This window comes from Molossus molossus, unplaced genomic scaffold (genome assembly GCF_014108415.1).
Source record: "Molossus molossus isolate mMolMol1 unplaced genomic scaffold, mMolMol1.p scaffold_m16_p_3, whole genome shotgun sequence".
NCBI lineage: Eukaryota > Metazoa > Chordata > Mammalia > Chiroptera > Molossidae > Molossus > Molossus molossus.
The window spans coordinates 112,450,838-112,473,229 of NW_023425366.1; the positions used below are offsets into that span (position 1 = coordinate 112,450,838).

General features: G+C 47.6%; 1 protein-coding gene across 2 annotated transcripts in view; it reads left to right on the forward strand.

Moving 5' to 3' along the window:
- Nucleotides 1-282: 282 nt before the first annotated feature.
- GRIN2A (glutamate ionotropic receptor NMDA type subunit 2A) overlaps nt 283-22,392 on the forward strand; it is a 385,539-nt gene continuing 363,429 nt past the window's right edge. Inside the window, exons 1-3 of one of the 2 annotated variants that reach the window (XM_036279357.1) lie at nt 283-532; nt 1,116-1,306; nt 2,713-3,144. In XM_036279357.1, the coding sequence (XP_036135250.1) occupies nt 2,731-3,144 (414 nt within the window). In that variant the 5' untranslated portion in view covers nt 283-532; nt 1,116-1,306; nt 2,713-2,730. Of the gene's footprint in view, nt 533-1,115; nt 1,307-2,712; nt 3,145-22,392 lie in introns of those variants that run through there. The other variant, XM_036279358.1, reaches the window with a different exon arrangement.

The window sequence follows — 22,392 nt, forward strand, 5'->3', positions numbered from 1 at the left end:
AAGTCCCTAAGTTGGCGTGGAGGCGCCCCTGCCTTCCTCCTCCTCTTCTTCCGAGGCGACGCAGCAGAAGCACGTTCTGGGAGCCCGGCTTTCCCCGTGCTGTGAACCAGGGTGGTCAGACGCTCTCGGGACTCCCGCCGCGAAGTGGGGAGCTGAACGCGCGGCCCGGAGCTGGCCTCGCAGCGAAGGGCCTGGAGGGAGCTGCCTCCCCCCGCCCGCGCCTCTTTCGGCCGGGGACCGCGGGGATCCCCGGCTACAAGCGCGCGCGCGCTCCCACACTCTCTCTCACACACACTCGCCCTCACACACACCGGCCCCGAGCCTGGGCTGCGGAGAGGTCTCTCGGGCGCGCTCAGAGGACAGGGCAGCTGCTGTCGGGAGTGGGGCAGAAAGCTCTGGCTCTTTGAGTGAGGCTCCGAAGGCTGAGCCTGAGCATGGGGCCGGGTGAGCACTGAGAGTCGCGGCTGCAACCATCAGCCCTGGAGATGACCAGGAGCGGCCACTGCTGAGAACTATGTGGAGAGAGGCTGCGGTGAGTGTTGGCGCGGGACGCGGGGCCCCTTTGGGAAGAGGACGGCGGAAGGCCTGGGTAGGAGGGGGCGGCAGACCGCGAGAGTCGTTGTATGGGAATGATCGCACCTCCCTCGGGGATCTGGGACCGCGGGAGCACGAGTCCTTTTCCCTCCCCCTCTCCTCCTGCCGGCTCATCAGAAACTCAGCTATACCCCCCTCACCCCCCCCCCCCCATTCCCTTTTCTTTTCTTTCTCTCCCTATCCCCCTCGTTCAGCAGCTCCTGGCCGTACAACTCCCAGCAGCCGGCGCTGGGGAGGTGGTAGGGGGTGAGGGTGGAGGTGCCCAGTTAGCTTCTCGTGGGTGGACAAACTGGGGCTCCGGTTCTCCTGTGCTCTCTGGAGCTGAGCTCTCCATATAGGACCGGTCTGGGGGCGTCTCGGTCACGGAGCTTCAGCTTTCCCTCTCCGGTCGAACCCCTTGTGTGCACAGAGGGGCTGTGAACATTGCAGATTGCGGCCTGACCGCCCCCTGTCCCCCACCAGCCCCGCTCCCCCGACCCGTGGGCTGACCCTGCCTCTCCGTTTCTTCACCGTCCCCATAGAGCCCTGCTGCAGAGCCTCCGGCTGGGATAGCCGCCCCCCGTGGGGGCGATGCGGACAGCGCGGGACAGCCAGGGGAGCGCGCGGGGGCCGCAGCATGCGGGAACCCGCTAAACCCGGTGGCTGCTGAGGCGGCCGAGATGCTCGTGCGCGCAGCGCGCCCCACTGCATCCTCGACCTTCTCCGGCTACAGGTACGTCCCAGCGGGAGACCTGGGCTTGGCGGGATGGGTAGAAGGAAGACGACCGGAGCCAGAGCGGGAGAAAGATCTAGGGAGAGAGGGAGAGAGAAAGCGGGAGAGGGAGCATCGGTAGCTAGGCGAGGGAAGAGCACCAGGGGGCGCTGCGACACCGCAGTGTTCTCTGGTAGAGCGCTGAGGTCGGTGCGAGTTCGCCCCAACTTCCCCTGGTTCTGGCAGCGCCCGGCCCGAGGGGCGCGCGCCTGTGCACGCGTGCACGACTGTGCTGGTGTTTGCAGGCACGCGCGGCTGTGCACCTGGCGCGGTGCATATTTGTATACCGCCTGAGCCCATGGGCGGACTCCGGATGGCCGTGGGCACCACTACAGCGGCCTGCGGATGTGCGCAGAAATGCGCTCATGCCTGTGAGCTTGTAGAGCCCCACTGCCCACGTGCACCTAAGACTTGGTAACAGGACCTAGAGTGGAAAGTCTGGGGAAGGGCTGTACAGTTCACGTGGGTCGGAGAGCTGTTTGGGAGCCTACCTTTAACCCCACGCACGTTTTTTGCCAGCTCCCATGCGCAAGTCCTTGGCAGGACGAGCCTCCTCTCCGAAATTCTGCATTGCACACGGCGCGCGTGAAAGAGGATGTGTGTGTGAGCGCGCGTGTGTGAGCGCGCGCTTGTAGGGGCCGGGTCCTGGGGCCACTTTCTTCAGGGCCCCTTGGTGCTAGGAGGGGCGGGCCCTAAGTTCCCTCAGGCGCCCCGCAGCCTGGAGCGCACGAGAGAGCGTTCTCACTCCCATGCGCTTGGGGTGTGCCCTGCAGGAGAGGAGCGGGGTCTGCAGCGGGTGCGGCGGAGAGCCAGGTCTGTGCAGCATCCCACGCGTTCGCAGGGGGCGGGGTCAATCAACCCGCCTCTGTACTGGAGCAGGATTGCCTTGTCGCTGTGCCGCCTCCGCACTCCGAGGCTGGTCTGTAGTTCGCTCCTTATGAGCAGGGGGCGGGGTCCGTAACTTGGTCCGCTCTAGCCGGCGTGGGAGAGGAGTGGGTGGAAGGTTTGCTCTGCGCACCTACGCTCAGGGGCGGGGGTCTGCAGCTGACTTGGTGGATGCGGTGGGAGATGTGGGCAGAGTCGGGCATGGAGAAGAGGCTGGAGACAGTGGGATGAGCAGAAGGGTAGAGGCGAAGATGGATTTACCGCCGGGGATGGAGAATAAGCTCTGATTGAAGTTGCATCGAGTTGGAGATGGGTCTAGGGACGTGGATGGCGTCGGGGATAGAGAATGAAGTAGGTGACTCTGGCAGCTTGCGCTGCGGGTGGGCTCTCTACCTGGCTGGTAGAGCAAGGGGCAGGGTCAACAATTTCTTTCGTCTGGAACCCTCGCTCACCGCGGCCGACTCTCCCTCTCCACCTTGCAGAGACCATAAGTGGCGACTATGGGCAGACTGGGCTATTGGACCCTGCTGGTGCTGCCGGCGCTTCTGGTCTGCCGCGGTCCGGCGCAGGGTGCGGCGGCGGAGAAGGGTACCCCGGCGCTGAACATCGCGGTGCTGCTGGGTCACAGCCACGACGTGACGGAGCGTGAACTGCGAACCCTGTGGGGCCCGGAGCAGGCGGCTGGGCTGCCCCTGGACGTGAACGTGGTAGCACTACTGATGAATCGCACCGACCCCAAGAGCCTCATCACACATGTGTGCGACCTCATGTCCGGGGCGCGCATCCACGGCCTCGTGTTTGGGGACGACACCGACCAGGAGGCCGTGGCCCAGATGCTGGATTTTATCTCCTCACAGACTTTCATCCCCATCTTGGGCATCCACGGGGGCGCATCTATGATCATGGCTGACAAGGTAAGGCCGGGAGGTGATGGGCTGCCAGGACTCCGGAATATGCCAGTCGTAGGACAGCCACCAAAGGTCTTCGGGAGTCCCTGGTATCTGCCTTGCTGAGAAAGGGGGTCGTGGTCACTGACCCTGGTGAGAACCAGGTCCTACCTCTCCAAACCAGAAATGAATGGAAATACTTTTTTGTCTTGGGTCTGAAAGTGGGGTACTCAGAGGCGCTCTGGGTGTGCCAGGAAGAACTCGGAAAACTCAGAAGTAGGATAGTGTGGTGGGATGATTGGAGATTTCTAAGTAGTGTACAGATGCAAGCCTGGGGCCACCTAGGAATATGGGCTTGTATTCCTATATCAATTTTGCCAGGTTGTTTTGTGGAAAATGCTCTTTTTTTTTTTCCCCCTCTTGTGGTGACTAAAACTGTTTCAAAAATCAACGTGGGTGTGTTGTGGAACAAAATGCAAAGTTTTTAGGTAAAAGACAAAAGAGTAGAGAAATGCAACAAGAGGGGTGGGAAATTTGAGAAGCCCTGGGCTAAAGTCCGCATGAGAGTGTTCCTCTAAGGGAGTGGGTGTGAGAGGAGAGAATGACTGCAGACCCTGAGCGTGGAGGCCGACCCTTCCCTGCTTGTCCTGGGTGGAGCTAGCAGGGTTTCCCCGGCCTCTGACGGAGGGGTTGGCCTGCAAGGATGGGTTTTGACACTGAAGTCTGAGAGTGTCAAAATGAAGGAAGGTGTGTCCACATTTCTTGGCTTAGAATGAGAAGGAGGATCTTTCTGTGGACCAGATGGGAGTGTTGGTTGGGAGAAGAGGGAAGAGAGACTTAAAGATATGAGTGAGATGTTATGAGGGCCTGGTTTGAGAACTGTGCAGAAGTGGAAGGACAGAAACAGCCAGAAGGACAAAAGGAAGAAGCAAAGAGGGGAGTGAGACAAAAAGGAAGAATTAGAATTGTGGGTGCCCTGTACCTCTGTCTAAGCCCCAGCAAGGGATTGGGGGCCGGAAAGGGGAGGACAGGGTAAGTTTACTTGTGCGCCATGGTCTCCAGTCCTGAGACCTTCTTGAAGCGTGTTCCTTAGGTAGCCGGAGACATCCTAACAGAGCGAGCAGATTTGTCATAGCGCTTTCCTTCTGATGCTCAAAGCAGTTCTGTATTCATCAAATCAGATTCTGTCTCTGCCTCAGCAATTCCCACCGGCTCCTTTGGGAACTGTATTAATTCTTTCAGGTCTCCTGGGCTGCAGTACATTCAGCCCAAGTACATAACTGATGCAGTATCTTATTAAACATTCATTTTCAATGGTTTGCAGGCTAGCAAAATTCCTATGTGCGGGTGAGCATTTCCCAGACACTTCTCAGCTTTGGGGTTCTTTTCTGGGATGAAAAAAGTAGGAAGTAGATATGCCCTGCCACCAATGTATGTATGGGCCACTTCAGAACTGGAGGGGGCTGAGAGTCCGCAAGAGCATTTTGTAACTTTCAGGTAAAGTGACTGAAGCATAAAGTAGTTAGACTTGGCCAAGACCACACAGTGGGTGATGGAACTGCATCTCTCTCTTTTTTTTTTTTTTTGGTCTCAAGCTGTGATCTCACATCCTACCAAAGTGAAGCCTGTTCTCTATCTTTGTCATCTCATCTTCAGGAGGGTCCGAGAATTTTATTTTATGGAAAGTACTGGGTCATGAAAAGGTGCCTAGAGAGCGGTGCATCGAGAAACCAGCTGAGTGATCAGCCTCTGATGAAGACATTAGGAAGGGGGAGGACAGCAGTTTCCAGCAGGGATTCGGAGTGTGATTTTGGGATCTAAATATCACCACCAGTCCCTCTTCCCTTCTGAAGTTTTGACCGAAGGAGTAATACACAGAAAACAGTAGCCGTATTGAAAGTAAAATTTCTGGATTGACTAGGGTTCAGCACAAGCAGTGGAGAAATCTGGGAAAAGCTGAACTGGAGAAGGTGGCTTGAGGCTCAGGCTGAGGTGTCCGAGCTGGCAGGTGTGTGGTTCAGGCTTTCTCCTGACTCATACATCCGACTGCAGGCAGGGCGGCAGGAACAGAGAATGGGCTCATAGCTGAGCACCCTCTTGATATGCAGTGACCCTCCCCTGTGAATGCCAGGCCCTAACTTACCACAGCAGCAGTTGCTCCTCTCTTGAACAGGGCATCAGAAAGGGAGTTTTGAGAGGTCCAAGGACTATGGGAGGAAGCATCCTCCTCTCCTATGGAATAAAATTGCCTTCTGGGGATTGGACAAGAGTGTGACCTCACTTAATAGTAAAGAAGAAAAGGGATGCCCTGGCCGGCTGGCTCAGTTGGTTGGAGCATCTTCCCATATACTAAAAGGTTGCAGGTTTGATTCTCAGGCAGGGCACATGCCTAGGTTGCAGGTTCAATCCCAGTGGTGGCGTGTGGGGGAGGCAACCGACTGATGTTTTTTTCTCACATTGATGTTTCTCTCTGTCTCTCTCCCACCCTTCCTCTCTGTCTAAAAATCAATAAAAAAAACTCATCCTCAAGTGAGGATTAAAAACAAAAAGAGTAAAGGAGAAAAGGGAATCAGAAAATGGCACACGGGAGATGAAACTGGATATTCCTCACTGTTGGGGTTTTCTGAGTTGGTCTTGATGTCAGGGAATCAAATACATCAGTGGAGACAATCTTAGGGTATATGTTGGGTCCAATGTGTGGGATGTGGAGGTGATGTTGAGAAGGGGTGGGTTAAAGAGTGGTATTTTGGAAAACCTAGATGTGTTAAAAAACAAAAATGAATGGGATATGAACAGCCCTTCTTTCCATTAGTAACACAAGTTGGCTAGTGCCTTTGCCACCTGTTTCTTTTGGAGCTGAATGCTGAATGCATTTTGTTGGGCTCCGATGAAGCAGTCACTGGACGTTGCCTGAAACCCCACCTTGCTTGGTTGGGTGTGCCAGTGGTGTTATGGCCCCAAAGTCTGAATCTCCCCAAACTGACAAGGCCTATTTCCCCCTAATGATGATGTTCACTTGGTAAAGCCCAGAACATAACTGTATTTTCGCTTCTAAATTGGTAACATGATAGTGCCCCTGTGGATAATAACAGTACTTAGTTTGTTTATCCGTTAAATTGAATACCCCTCCCTACCATTTTTACCTTTCCCTCAGTCTCCTTGGCCCATGAAAAAAGAACAAAATTTCATAATAATTGAAATGTGTCAAGTGACAGATTTTTGTGGTGTTAATTGAATTTGCAGTGAGGATGTTACTTTTTGCTTCTATCAGTGGGTGGTCTTGAGATATAATTAAGTTAGAGGTGGGAATAATGCTTGGTGTAGATAAATTCTAACCACATTTTGGTTTGGCCCTTTTGATTCCGTCCGAAAGGAATACGTGCTGTTGCAGTAATGGCTCCTAGTAAATCCAGCATATGCACTAGACCTTTACGTTTCTGCTCATTGTCCACACCTCCCCCTTCCCTGTGCCGCTATTTCTAACTGCTCCAAGGCATAGACGTTAACTCCACCTGTCCATGTGGGTTCATGCATGGGTTTTGTTTTAGATGTTACTTCTATCATACCATCTCCTCTACTAGAGTGTAAGTTCCTTGAGGACCGATTTTCTTTTAAAGTGTGTTTATGTGTATATGTGTATTTGAAATAACAAATACTCCTCCAAAGACAGTTTATAAAAACGTCTTTTTATTGTAGAGTATCTAGAAAGTCCATTAAAGTTTAAAGAAGAAAATGAAAATCTCCCTCTGAATCTTATCAGGAGCAACTACTGTTGACACTTGGGTTTATTTTCTTTCAAACTCTATTTATAGTTATAAATTCAGGGTTATTCCGTCCATATGGTTATGTTTACTGTACTTTGAACTCTATGGGCTTTCTTTGTCAGAAGATCAAGTTTTTTTCTTTAATTCCGGAAAAAATCCCAGCCATTATCTGTCAGATGGTTCCTCTCCAACATTATTTCTATTCTCTTCACATGTAGGTTCTCCATCAATCCTCCGTGTATCTTAAACCCCTCCCCCAAGTTCTCTATTTCTCTGTGCTATGTTTGGGAGGCTTTCCTCAATTCTATACTGCAGTTAACCAGCTCTTTTTATTTGTGTCTGGTCTATTGTTTTGCCTATCTGTTAAGTTTTTAATTTTCACGATGGTTTATTTCCTAGATAAATAACTAGTCTTTTTCATACTTTCCTGCTTTTTTTGTTTTATTAAAAACTCTTCTTCCCTTGTGGATGTAAATCCCTCCTCTGTCCCTTTGAGGATTTAAAAAATACTTATCATAAAGTCCTTCTCTGATTGCTCTAGCATCTTTGTTTCTTTAGGTATGAATTCTTCCATTTTGCGAGTCTGATCATTGGATGTACTCATGGATTCTCTAATTTTTGTTTGTAACTTATTTTTAGGCAGTTTTATGTATTCTTTTGCCCTCTATCTGTAAGGGTGTGTGGTTTTAAACCAGACCCCATATCAACAGCTCGTATCAGAGCTCTCTTATCACATACCTTAGGGTGCAGACTTGGGTCCCTGTCTCATCTACATGGGCTCATTTTGGATCCTTGACACAGACAGGGGCATCCTTTTTGGCTATGACTCATGGTGGATGGTGCAGATGTTTCAACCCCATTCACAGCTAGCAACATGGTTCTGGGTCCAGTTCTGTCCCTTATCCCCTGGTGGATGTTGGAACTTCTGCTCCTGTGGCTCATAATCGACCCATCCCTCCATGGACCATGTGGCTTTGGTTTCTACATGAAATTGTAGAGTCCTGCTCTGGCCGGTTTGGCTCAGCAGTTAGAGCGTTGGCCCACGGACCAGAGAAACCCAGGTTTGGTTCCCGCTAAGGGCACGTACCTCCGTTGCAGTTTGTCCCCCGCCCCGGTTGGGGTCATATGAGTGGCAACCACTCTATGTGTCTCTCTCATGTCGATGTTTCTCTCTCTCTCTTCCTCCCTCTCCGCCTCCCGCTCTATCTGAAGATAAATGCAAAAGTGTCCATGGGTGAGGATAAAAAAAAAAAATTGTAGAGTCCCATCTTTTGATTCATTTATTTTTAGGGCATCCTCTCTATTTTTGATATGTGATTCCCTTTTCTTACTTCCAAGCAGTGCTATGTAAAATTGAAAATATCTAAAGATTTATCTATAAATTGTATGTTTTAGGAGCAAAAGAGGGCGGTGACTGAGTGTGTTCACTCTAATTTTGACTCAGTTATGTTTCACAACCTGCTTTTTTTTTTTTTCAAATTTGATTATGCACTCTTGGAATTTTCCCTTATCATTAAGTAAGTAGACTTCTCAAACATGATTTTAAGTGGCTTCAGAGTATTCTATTTGTACCACAGTTATTTTAACTATTCTTTTTTCTACCTCTGGTAAGGTTAATTTCTAGTTCACATGGGTGTTGTTTCTGGCACCTTGTGCTGATCTTGCTCCTTGCATTTGTTACTTGGTGTATGTTCGTTGATTGAACAAATGGAGTCATTGGTCCTGTTGCCAACTTGCTGCAGTTTCCCGGTGAAATCACCACACTGTGCACAGTTCAGGGCTTTCCATGCAGCGTTTGTTCCCTAAATGCTGCCTGCTCTCATAGGTGTGTGCCAAGTCTCCTCTTCTCTGCAGTGGGAAGATAATTACTAGCCATCTAGGGGATTAACAGAAATTGGGGGGTTCCATACAAAAGTCCATGTAGCCCTGCTGAGTAACAGCTCACCAGCAGGAGGGGGAAGTTGGTGCCCTGTAGCCTGGCAGCACTGGAGTTTGGATGTGAAAGACAGGCTATTCCCTTAAATGCAGAAAGCTCATGGCAAGGGCAGACATGCACATCAGAATGTTGGTGGAGCTCACTCAGCTCCTACTCCAGAGGCGTCAGGTAGTTCCTGAGTGGGGAGGCCTATATTTAGCCTACTCCATGAGGCATGTCAAATGCAGTCACCCACTCCTCCTCACATAAGTCATTGGAGAGCAACAGGCATCACTGAGAGGCATGACTAACTTTCCAAATGGCCCCTGGGGGCCATTGGTAATCACGTGGACCCTTAATAGCTATGGGCTGGTGAATTTCGAGGGGGCGTGCTCATCTTCTTTTTGGTAGCCTCAGGTGGAAAATGCTTCTCTAAGTATAGTGATGGGGTGGAGATGAGGGAGGAGAGATGAGGAGGAAGGGAAAAGAGACAAATAGAATTTCGGGTTTGTAGTAAGAGTTGGTGGCTTCTGCTAAGGCCATCTTGCCAAGGAGAGTAACCAGTTGTTAACTGGTATGTTTCATTTGTCCAGCACCTCTCTTTATTATTCAAATTTGAATTGCTTGCCAACATTTTAGTGTTAGTTGTCAACATTTAAAGACATGCCATTTTTTAAAAATTCGAATTCCATGCTTCTTTGAAAAAAATCAGAAGGCCTGATCACACCAGGGTTTTCTCGTGGCAATGGCTGGCTGAAGACAAACAGCATCCCTCCCCCTCAGACAGGGGGGTGCTCTTTCCCTTCTGTCTTTAGGCCTCAACTTGCCCACTCCACTCATTGGTGTCATGGGCTTGGTTCTGGGGGCACTGGGTTTGAGATCCTTGATGCAGGTGAAGAAGATGGCTATTGTCTGTCAGGAGGCCTTGCCTGGGCATTCCCTCCCCTCCCAGGGGCTGCTCCATGGTAGGTGGTGAATTCAAGGTGTGCACACGGCCACGCTGCTGTGTCCACTGTCGCCATCATGAATCTTCTGTAGCATTTTGTCCTTTTGGCCCGCAGGCCTTCAGTCCTTCTCAACACAGGACCCCAGGAAGCCACTACCAACCAACTAGAGCCAGAAGATGCCAGAAAACCTTAGACAAAGAGTCTGAGGATATAAATTCCATTTCCAGATGGCAGTGTGGCTTCTAGAAAGGCCCTTCGCCTCTCTGTATCTTGGGCTCTCCTGTGAAACGAGGGTTTGGGTGACATCATGTCTAAGTCCCCTTTCCGCTCTGAAAAATGTATGGCCTTCAAGAAAAAGCTGGCAAGAAATGTACCTAAATATGAGCAGTGGTTGTCTTCAGGTGGTAAACTGATAGCTGTTTGAATTTTTTTTTAAATTAAAAAAAATGTCGTTATAGCATGGTTAATAAGTTGGATCTCAAGTTAGAGTGTCTGGGTTTAAATTCAGACTCCATCACTTCCGGCTGGGTGATGATCATGGGGAAGTTCCTTAATGGCTCTGAGCCTTGGTGTCTTCATCTTTAAAATGGGAACAATAATTGCACCCATTTCACAGAGTTGTGTGAGTTAAATGAGATAATGAATACAAAGTATGTAGCTCAGGGCTTGACTTATAATAATAAATACTTGTCACAGAAATGCTATGTACTGTGTCTGTATTCTGTAGTTTCTATTTTTCTCCAATGTACACGCACTTTTTAATAACCAGAAAAAAAAATGATGGTGAGGAGGAAATCCCCTTCAAGAAACTGGGGCTAAATTCCACAGAACCCTTAGCAGTGGAGAGTCCCACATAAAGTGACTCATATTTTCTTAACTGGGACAACCACAAGCTTCCTTTGAGTTCTTTGGACTTGCCATGAGCTTTATCCTGGCAAACTGTAGATTAATTATGGCTAATGTAGAAGTGTCTGTAAGGAAAGAGTTGCCTCAGTGACCTTTGCAGCAAATACCTCCGATTGCATCGTATGTTTGCACTGGGCTTAGGGCTTTAGGGTGTGGACATATATAGTTTTCATTTGATCTCTGCCAAGGATTAAGTAACTCAGTGATGGCGGGGGGAACCTGGCAGCCCCAGGTTCAAGAATCTCGAAGTACAGATGAGAAAATAAAGGTCCTGATCTTTGCAGTGGTTTGTTTAGTCACGCAACCAGAATCCCGGTCTTTGGGGGATTATTCTTCTGCTCTTATTTTATTACCCTTTCAGGTTAATCATTCTGATGCCCTTGGTTTAGGGAAGGGGCTTGGAGTCAAAAGAGACAACAGATTTTGATATTAATAGTTTGGTTGTCATCGCTAAAATGATTAAGATGTTGGATAGTGGAATTAGAATTCAAAACTTCCTTTTCAGATTGAAGTGATGAACTCCTACTACAGACTGCACTGAGGGTTTAGGAAGAATTTACACTCTTGCAGGAAGGGGGAGATGTGGTTTTACAACTCACCTGAGAATGATTTTTGCAAGGGTCATGAACTGGTGAACTGCTTCCTGAATCTGGCTCATAGGTGCTTTAGTATTTTATTTACCACCAGAGTATTTAAAATGCTTGAATTTTTGCCCAGGCGCTGTGGCTCAGTGGTTGAGCATCGACCCATGCACCAAGAGGTCACCGGTTCGATTCCCAGTCAGGACACATGCCCAGGTTGTGGGTCTGATCTCCAGTGGGGGGAGCATGCAGGAGGCAGCCAATCGATGTTCTCTCTCATTGATGTTTCTATCTCTTTCTCCCTCTCCCTTCCTCTCTCTCTCTAAAATCAATAAAGAAAAATTATAAATAAAATAAAATGCATGAATTTTAATGCCTAGATGAGGGATGCATTGTCAAGTTCACGTGAAGCCTCTTCACTTGCTGCTATTTCACATCCAGCCAGATTCACAGATTTATGTTAACTGCACAGTCTCCTCAGGCATTTGAGGTTGTGAACCCCAGTCACAGGGGTTGTGTTTATTATTTGCTTATTGTTTTGCATTGAGCAGATGCTCCTCAGATTCTAAGTAGTGATATAGCTCTTAAAAGAGTGAAGTCCGCATTTCTAGAAAGATAATGTCCAAATCCAGAGTGGTGATAACTCCCTTGTACCTTTTATATTGAGGTAAGTGCTTCCAGCTGCAAATAACAGGATATTGGACCAACAGTGGCTTAAAGCGTTAAGCTATGTAGTTTTGCTGTTTAACAAGGGGCCCCAGGTCTGATGCAGTGACTCAGTAACCCATCAAGGACTCAGATCCTTTTTATTCTTTTGTTTTGCCTTCCTCAGCTGCTGGTTTATATTGGTCACTAGATGGCTGCTTCTTTCCGGCCATCACATCTTCACAGGCCAGCATTCAAAACAGGAAGAAAAGGGGATAGAAAAGAAGCTTTCTTCTCGGTCCTCTATCCTTTCATTAGAGTAGATTTCCTTTACATTCATTGGCCAGAAACGGGTCACATGCCACCCCTTGAACATCACTGGTAGAGAATAACAATCAGGAGACTTCTCCAAGATGGATAATTGCCACTGAAGCAAAATTTGCTTCTGTTAGGGCGTAGAAGTGATGGCCAAGTGGTACAGTGGAAGATGTCTTCAGCAACACTACCTGTGTACTTGACTTAGTTCTTGTGGGGGCAGTGAGGTAAGATTTAAAGATGGATGTTGAAAAACTGCAGTGTGGCCCTGGCCGGTTTGGCTTAGAGCATCAGCCTGTGGACCAAAGAGTCGCAGCTTCGATTCCCATCAAGGTCATGTACCTTGGTTGTGGTTCGTCCCTGGCCCTGGTTGGGGTCCTTCGGGAGGCAGCCAATCGATGTGTCTCTTGTGTTGATGTTTCTCTCTCTCTCCCCCCTCCCCTACTCTATCTGAAGATAAATGGAAAAACATCCTTGGGTGAGGATTTAAACAAACAAACATCAACAAAAACTGCAGTGTGTCCAAGAGAAGGGCCTCCAGGATTGGGTAGGATCTAAATGACGTATGATGAGAGTCTCAGAAGACATATTTAGGTAAGTTTAGCCCAGAGAAGAGAAAGCTCAGAGAGAGAATATGAGAGCTATGTTCAGCCACTCATAGGCTAATAGGGGTAGAAGGTTTAGTCTTAATAATTTTTTGTTCTGGGGACAGAAGTGAGGCCAGAGGATGAAATTATAAGGAGTAAAGTTTCAGCTCGATACTGGAAATAAGCTTTGGCAATTCAGTCTCTAATAGAAAATTGTGATGTTTCACAGAATAATAAATATCTGTCAGATGTGGCTGAGCTATGAGTGACTGCCCATCTGTCAGGAACAGGTTGGAGAAGCTGGGATCCCATTGGCAAGAAGGGACTGGGCCACCTGTGAGGTCCTATTTAATGCAGAGACTCTGCACATCTCGAATCCTTGAGGAAAAAAAAAATTTTTTTGTAAGTCTCCAAGCCCTGGTACTTTAGGCTCTTAGATTTGGCTGAAAACCAACATCCTCACTTTAAACTGCAAGTGTATGAGTAATTCAGTTTAAATTTGCCTGGCATGGGGGAGGAATTTATGAGCCCTGCATCATCGCCTCAAATCCCCAAAGGACTTTACATCATCCTGAAGGGTAGATGATATTTGAAAAGCACAAGACCTATGTATATATCAACTCTCACACACATATATAAATATAAACATAAGTAGGTCATCCGGCATCATATTTACTAGTGGAAGTGTTTTTGGCTGAGAAGACATCTCCAGGAGACGACGTTTAGAATAATTGCCAACGATCTCCAAATGAGAAGTATTTGCGGTTGCATCCAGTTCATCATGCTTACTTATTAAAAGTACATTCACATTTTTTTGCACATTTTACTGTAGTAATACTTTTGTATTCTAAAGAGGTAGCCTGAACCCGCTCTGATTTTTCAGTTGTCAAATTATTCCTTTTTTGTCTCTTCTACTCCCCTGTGTTTTGAACATTTGTTTATGGCAGAAACTGCTCTGGGGACTATTCTGTGTTTATCTACTTTCCCTAATTTCCACCTCACACCTTCCAGGGAAAAGCAAAACCCGAAATTGCTTTCCAAGTCCTTTGTCTTTCCATTCAGATTTTATAGTGTTCCATATGAGGGAAATGGATATGTTCTTTCTAATGATTTATTTATGAGAAAGAGGTAATCATGTGCGGAGTAAAAAAAAAAAAAAACAACCACCAAATAATAGCCTACAGCATTCAGAGAAAGAATATTTGCTCAATTAATGCACAGCAAATCCTCAGACACGTGTTCTTTTCCACAGGAGGTGAGCATGTTACCCATTCAAAGAAAACAATGAAATTGGAAGGATAGTTTGTTTCCATTTGTGATTTATGTTGAAGTTGGTATTTTTTCTTCTTTTAAATCTCACTGACCTGAAAGAGGTGCATGATTTTCTGTTCTCCCCAACTGTGCCTGTTTTCCCAAAGCAAAATAAAAACTCATTTTAGAATATAAGATCCCTTCTGAAGATCACTGGTACCTCAAAGCTAGACCCACATACTTGCCTGAGGAATTTAAGATAATTTGGGGTGATTTGGGGGATAGTCATAATCACTTTATACACTAATAAAAGTAATGGACCCTCCCAGAGGAATCCACCTTCATAAGCATGCATTCAATATCATGTGATGTTTTAGGGGCTCACAGATCTTCTGAACCCCATTCGTAGACCTGCTTAGAATTCATTAATTTATTGGTTTATTAATGTATTCATTCTTCAAACATTGATTGAGTCTGTATCCTGGGCCAAAATGTTCGGTAGTTATATATGTGATCAAATTATTTGCTTTAATGTAACTCAGAATCTAGCTGGAGACTGGCCTCAGAGTGATGCACCTACATCTGGGGAGGTTTGGAGGGCTGTGGGAATATAGAGGAGGGTACCTCATCTGGGGGCCTGAGGGTGGGGAGTTTGTCAGAGGAGATGCCCTACAGGGCTGTGCTCTAGAGTTGAGTTCAAGAACTCCTGATCCAGAAGAAGCCGGCCTTCCACGAGCCTGCCCCGAGGCTGCATCTAGCACAGAGCCAGGGACATTGGCCCAGGGAGGACCAGACGCCAGTTTACAACCTGGGCCTTTCCCTCCTCGGAACAGGCTCCTCAAGGCTGCCAGACTTGGTATTGTTTTGACAGCTCCTGAATTTTCCTCTGGACAGCAGGTTTCACAATAATAACACTGAGCCTTTTGCTGATTTCTGTTTTGTTGTCACAAACGGCTAAATGTCTCCTGCGCGCTCTCGTCTCTTCCAAATGAGAAAACTCGAGCCAGAAAGACTGAGTGGCATTTGAAATCCATATTGCCTTGCTTATCTGTAGTACTTGGGCTGAAAACACACACATATTCACCAGGTGAATTGTTTTTGAGCTAAGATATCTGTAGGGCTGAGGGAATGTAGTGTTGGTTTACATGGGTGAAGAGGCCAAAACCACAGGAAGAGGGTGTGGAGTGGCACAGAACGAGAGGCCTGCGGTGGCCCTGGTGCCAGGTGACGGGCATGGCTTTCCCCCAGTGGGATCTGGGAAGTGACAGGCTTTGAGTGGAGACTGAGCTCCATGGTCAAATTACCTTTAGTGAATCGCTGTTGGTTTTGTCTTGGTTAATTGGTACTTTGTGTTTTCTTATTTTTTATTTTTTTAAGCTACTTGGTGACATTCAAAGAAATACTTTTATTATGGAAAATTTCCAGCACATAAAAAAATAGAGAGGCCCTGGCCGGTTTGGCTCAGCAGTTGGAGCGTTGGCCTGCGGTCCTGAGAGACCCGGATTCGGTTCCCGCTAAGGGTGCATTTTGTCCCCGGCTCTGGTCAGTCGTGCGGGTGGCAGCCACTTGATGTGTTCCTTTCGCATCGATGTTTCTCTCTCTCTCTCTGTTTCTCTCTCTCCCTCCCACTCTACCTGAACAAAAAATGGAAGGGTGTCCTCGGGTGAGGATAAAAAAGAAAAAAAAAAATAGAGAGAATAGGCCCTGGCTGGTTTGGCTCATTGGTTAGAATGTTGGCCCAAAGACCAAAGAGTCGTGGGTTCGATTCTGGTCAAGGACACATGCCTTCATCACATGGTTAGGTCTTTGGCCTTGGTCGGGGTCATGTGGGAGGCAACCAATTGATGTGTCTCTCTCATGTCGATGTTTCTCTCTCACTCTCTATCTCTCCTCCAACTCTGTCTGAAAATAAATGGAAAAATGTCCTTGGGTGAGGATTAAAAAAATTAAAAAGTAGATAGAATAATATATGATGAGCCCTTGTGTATCCATCACCCAGCTTCGACAGTCATTAACATGTGACCATTCTTGTTTTATCTGTCGCTTTACCACTGTCCTTACCCCCTCACCACGGGATCATTTTATAGCAAATCCAGGACATCATTATATTTCATCTATTAATATATCAGGATAAATATGTATAGTATAAATATATCAGTATATATCACAAAAAGGTAAGGATTTTAAGGACTGTTAAAAAAAATAACTTCAGCTAATATAAAAGTCCTCTCATGCATGCACATTAGAGGATTAGAGACACTCAGAGAAGTATAAAGAAAATAAAAATCACCTTTGATCTCACCATCCACAGACAGCTGCTAGTGGCATTTTGTTATTTTCCTACTAGTCTTTTCTATACCTTATATGCAAAAACATATATACTATTGATTATATAATTTCATTTATAACTTTTAATTTACTTAACATTTTATCAGGATCATTACAAATTATTTGCAAGCATTTTTTTCTGCTGCATTTTCTATGCTATAGACACATCATTATTTACTTGATAATTTAGATGGCTTCACATTTGCTGCTATTAAAAATAACACCTCCACAGACATCATTCATCATGAAATGTCTGCATTAAAGATTGTTGGTTTTTATTTGAACCCTGTGGCTAAATTTACTGGGCCACTGTACATAAAGAATTTTAAGGTTCTTTTTAAAAAATATTTTTATTGATTTTTAGAGTGAGAGGAAGGGAGAGAAAGAGAGACAGAGAGGGAGAGCGAGGAGGGAGAGAAAGAAACATGGATGAGTGCAACATCGATCGGCTGCCTCCTGCATGCCCCCTACTGGGGATCAAGCCTGAAACTTGGACATGTGCCCTGATCAGGAATCGAACCTGAGACCCTTCATCACCAGGCATCGGTGCACGGGATGATGCCTAACCCTGAGCTACACCAGTCAGGGCGAATTTTAAGGTTCTTGACACATACTTCTAATTGGTTTCCAGAAAGATTGGACCACTGAACACTTCCAATAGCGGTATCTCTGTCACCTAACTCTCACCAGCATGTGAAACAAAATTTTTCTGTCATCTCATCGCTCTAATTTGCATCTATTTTATGGCAGCTGCTGTGAGATATATTTTGAGTCACACTTCTTTGCTCTCTAGGTGTTGCACAGCTTAACCTCTTTGAGATTTCTCATTGTGTGAATGGAAAACCTCAAAAAATGGTGGATTCCAATATAAAATACAATGATATCATTTGAATTTCTAAAAAATAAATATTTTGAAGCCTGGCAGGGAGTTCTGTGATTATTCATTCTTAGTCACCAGGCATCATCGCTCTACCGTTGTGTCTGTATCCATGTTACTTCGAGAATTGCTTTAAGATGTAACATTTCCCAGCAGAAAGTAATTTCGTGGGACTTGACTACTATGATTGGGCAGGAGGTGGTAGAGAACCATGTCTTAGTGGGCCTGAGAGGCACTCATGTGGTGGGTTTTGTGGTGAACGGTAGGGATGTAAAACCATCATTTGTTTCTTTCTCTAGAAAATTAAAGGTGGGCTGAGGAGGTCCCAGTGACTGCTTTGAGATCGAGAGGGCTATTGCGTGGGTGGCAAGGAATAGCTGTTCTCCTTTCCTGTGGTGGGGGTGGGCCAGACAAATGAGTTGCAAACACAAGTAGGAGGGACTTTGGGTGGATATTAACAGATGTGTGGGGGGTCTTCCAGTCTTTATTACTGCATACCCACTGTTATGGACTAAATGTTTGTGCCCCCCTAAATGCATATGCTGAGTCCGTGACCCCCAATGTGATGGTGTTAAGAGGTAGGGCCTTTAGGAGGTGATCAGGTCATGAGGGTGGAGCCCTCATCAATGGGATAGTGCCCTTATGAAGAGACCCCACAGAGCTCCCTCACTCCTTCTACCGTGTAAAGACACAGAGAAGACGTCCATCTGTGAACCAGGGAGTGGGTCCTCACCAGCCACCGAATCTGCCGGAGCCTTGACCTTGGACTCCTCAGCCTCCAGAACCATGAGAAATAAATTTCTGTTGTTTAGAAGGCACCCAGTCTAGGGTATTCTGTTATCGCAGCCTGAGCTAAGATATTACGGACCAACCAGAGCAGACACCCCCTTCGTAAGATCCCAGAGCCCCAGTGGTGTCAGGCATTAATCCTCCAGTGGCTGGTTGTGGGAAGGCAGGGCTGTTCCCGAGGGAGGGGCAGAGTGGCAGACGTCCCTGAAGGTCCTGGAGGCCGTGGCTATTCAAAATAGAAACTAAAGCATTTCAGTATACTAATAATCAGAAAGGTTGTATCTGTGTATGTCAGCTGGATGTCAGACTAAAATATTAGTGAGATTGCATTTCTTTTATGCCAAAGTGCATGCAGTGAGTTTCTCAATGACCTGTCCAGGACAGCACAGAGGATGGCTGTTTCCTCTGCCATGTGTCAGCCACACCCTGACGTGAGGAGGTGGGGCTGAGAATATTTCAAAGCTCCTTTTCCTAAACGGGGGATAGAAATGTGCTTCTTTCTTTCTTTTTTTTTTTTTTTATCCTCACCCGAGGACATTTTTCCATTTTTTGTTCAGGTAGAGTGGGAGGGAGAGAGAGGAACAGAGAGAGAGAGAGAGAGAGAGAGAGAGAGAAACATCGATGTGAAAGGGACACATCGAGTGGCTGCCACCCGCACAACCGACCAGGGCCGGGGACAAACTGCAACCGAGGTACGCGCCCTTAGCGGGAACCGAACCCGGGTCTCTCAGGACCGCAGGCCGACGCTCTAACCGCTGAGCCAAACCGGCCAGGGCGAAATGTGCTTCTTTCTATTCCCACCTCTGAGGCTAGTACTTTTCCCTTCCCTCCTGTGGTTACTGTTCCAGCCACCCTGGGCAGGCCTGCCTCCCTCCTCCTGTGGAAAGAGGCAAGCTTGGGGGCTGGAGCCAGCCTTTGCTTCCATCACCTGCTCCCCACCCCTGTGCTCCTTGTCTTCCGGGGCCGGAGCTTCCCAAGCAACTCCTGTTTTCACTGGGGTTCAATGAAAGGGCCTGTTTCAGTCTCTGGTTTGGGGGCGTGATGTGGTCATTTGTGGAAGCATAGAAATAATCTTGTACCTTGCTGGAAGTACTCTACAGCCTAAATTAGCTTTGCTAAAGATCAATTTTCAAAGATGGCCATGGATGCACCTTAGGGGGATCAGGTCCTTGGTTTGCTTGTAGAACTTGTGGCTTCCTCCCTCCTCCAGAATGGGAAATTCTCCTTTCCTAACTGCTCGTCCCCTGGTACACAAGCTTCTCAAGTCCTAATGGTTTCCAGGGGAAAGAGGCGTGTCTCTGGCTTCATCAGAGGGTAGGAGGGACCTGGGATGTGTTGGAGGGTTGTGGGCTGAATTTTTCCCCCCTAAAAGTCATATGTTGAAGTCCCCCCCACCCCAGTACCTCGGAATATGACTGTTTGGAGATAGGGTCTTTAAAGAGATGATTAAGATAAAATGAGATCATAATGTAGATTAAAATGAGCCCTAGTACAATATGGCTGCTGTCCTTATAAGAAGAGATTAGGGCACAGATGCCCACCAAGAGATCAACCCTGTGCAGACACAGGGAGAAGACAGCTCTAAGCCAAGGAGAGAGGCCTCAGAAGGAGCCAAACCTGCTGGCACCTTGGTCTCGGTCTCAGACCTGTCGCCTCCAGAACTGTGAGAAAATAAGTTTCTGTTGTGTGTCCCCACCCCCGGGCTGTGGTGCTTTGTCATGGCAGCCCCAGCAGACTCATGCTGAGGTTGGGAGGTACTTCAAGCTTCATCGCAAACCTGCCTAGCGCTCTTCGGCTGCTGCTGGGAGGGAGCTCAGATGCCCCAGCGCAGAACTCACACCCCGAGCGCTGGGATACTGACCGTTCTCCTCTCCGGCTGGGGTTTCCGTTCCGCCGGGGCACACATGGAGGCTCCGGGTCCTTGACTTGGAATCCTTCCCCAAACACACAGGACTTTCAGCTTCAGTGTCTCCTAAACACTTTGCTCAAATAGCCTGAGTGGATGTGGTAGACAGGAGAGTGACCCCCTGAAGATGTCCTAATCCCTGGAGTCCTGTGAGTATGTCACTTTATATGGCAAAAGGGACTTTGCAAATATGATGAAGTTAAGGATCTTCGACATGTAATCACCAGGATCATTATGAGAGGGAGACAGCGGGGTGAGAGTCCGAGAAGGAGATGTGATTACAGAAGCAGAGATCGGAGTAATTTCCTTTGAAGATGGAAAAAGGGGCCACAAGCCCAGGAATTCAGGCCACCTCGAGCAGCTGGGGGCCAGGAAGCAGACCCTTCCTGGAGCCGCCAGAGGGAATGCAACCCAGTGACGCCTTGATTTTAGTCCAGTGATACCCATCTCAGGCTTTGGACCTCTGGATCTGTAAGACAGCAACTCAGTGTTGCTTCCAACCACTCCGTTTATGGTAGTTTGTTACAGCAGCCTTAGGAAACCACCCCAGGAAGCCTGGTCGACGCGCTGCTGGGCAGGCGGTGCCCACGTGGCCTTCACTCTGCTTTACCTTGAGCATTCATGCTGCATCTGCATACCATCGCATGCTGTAACTAGGTTGGATTTAAGGCCAACATAATTTCAAAGTGACTTGAAAGATAGATGTGCCAACTTTTCCCTTCACCAAATAGGCAGCAAAAGTCATGCTCTGGGAAGTTCTACCCTGTTTATTCTCGGCACATGTGTATTTCTGGGCCATGTATGCCTCTGTTTGAGAACCCTAGGAGAGTGTGTGCTGTGAATCCAGACAACTCAAACTTACTAGCTCTGTGTCCTTGGGCATACCATGTAACCATTCTGAGCCTCAACTTCCTTATCTATAAAATGGGTTAATAGGCCCAGCCGGTGTGGCTCAGTGGTTGAGCATCAACCCACACGCCAAGAGGTCGCTGGTTTGATTCCCTGTCAGGGCACATGCCCAGGTTGTGGGCCCAGTCCCCAGTGTGTGTGGGGGCATGCAGGAGGCAGCCAATCAATGTTCTCTCTCATCAATAGTTCTTTCTCTTTCTCTCCCTCTCCCCTACTCTGTCTCTAAAATCAATAAAAAATATATTTAAAAAGAAATAAAGTGGGTTAGTAGTAATGTCAATCTTGCAAGGGTGCGGTAAAGATCAGTAATTATCTGTGAAAAGTGTATACATAGCACACTGCTTGGCACATAGAGCATACTGAGTAGCGAGCACTGTTGGAATACTAATATAATCTACGTATCACCATGTCTCATTTCCCAACAGCATGATGAAGTAGGTTTCATTATTATCCCCACTTTACAGATGAAGAAACTGAGGCCCAGAGAACTTAAGATATATGTCTGAATTCACACAGGTGGTAAGTGGTAGAGCGGATTTGAACCCAGCTAGTTTGGCTCCTGGGCATGGTTTCTCGAACTTGGCACTACTGGCGTATTGGCTGGGCAATTCTTTGTGGTGGAGCTGTCCTGTGCAGGGAGGATGGTTAGTAGCATCCCTGGCTTTTACCCACTAGATTCCAGTAGCATCACCACATCCACAGTTGTGACCATACGTAATGTCTCCGGACACTGCTCAGTGTTCTCTGGGGACACATGTGTCCTGGTGGAAAACCACAGCTCTAGGTTTTGAAGTCGGATCACTGTGTGGTACCTTCTACATGGTAGTTGCTTCATAAGTGAAGTCTTTTTTTTTTTTTTTTTTTAATCCTCACCCGAGGACATTTTTCCATTTTTTGTTCAGGTAGAGTGGGAGGGAGAGAGAAACATCGATGTGAAAGGAACACATCGAGTGGCTGCCACCCGCACAACCGACCAGGGCCGGGGACAAACTGCAACCGAGGTACGCGCCCTTAGCGGGAACCGAACCCGGGTCTCTCAGGACCGTAGGCCGACGCTCTAACCGCTGAGCCAAACCGGCCAGGGCCATAAGTGAAGTCTTTATTGCACTTTGGGTCCCACGTTTCACAAAACCTTCAAAGCTGTAAGTAGACAAGTGTCAGCTAATGTTCCTGTTGTTTATCTAGGCAGCACCAAGTGGAATCTGTTCCCTACTTGAGGGCTGGTGTCAAGACCAATCGGGACTTGGTGTGTGAGGATGTGAACAGCCTTCGTTGGCCTCTCTGGCGGTGCAGGGACGCTGTGGCAGGTTGAGTAAGGGCACCGAGCAGATTGCCACGGGCACAGGCGCCTGTGCCCATAGGCACTTCATATTCTTTCAGAAGGATGATTCATGTGGCTCACACATGGCCGTACAGGGAGTCATCTGAACAATGAATGTGCCTCACCACATTCTTCTCGAACAGTTTCCCCATCGCTCTTGGACCTGGATGAGAAAGGGTCCAGAAATTCAAGATACCCGGGAAAGAGAAAAGAAGAACTAATCAATAAACGAGC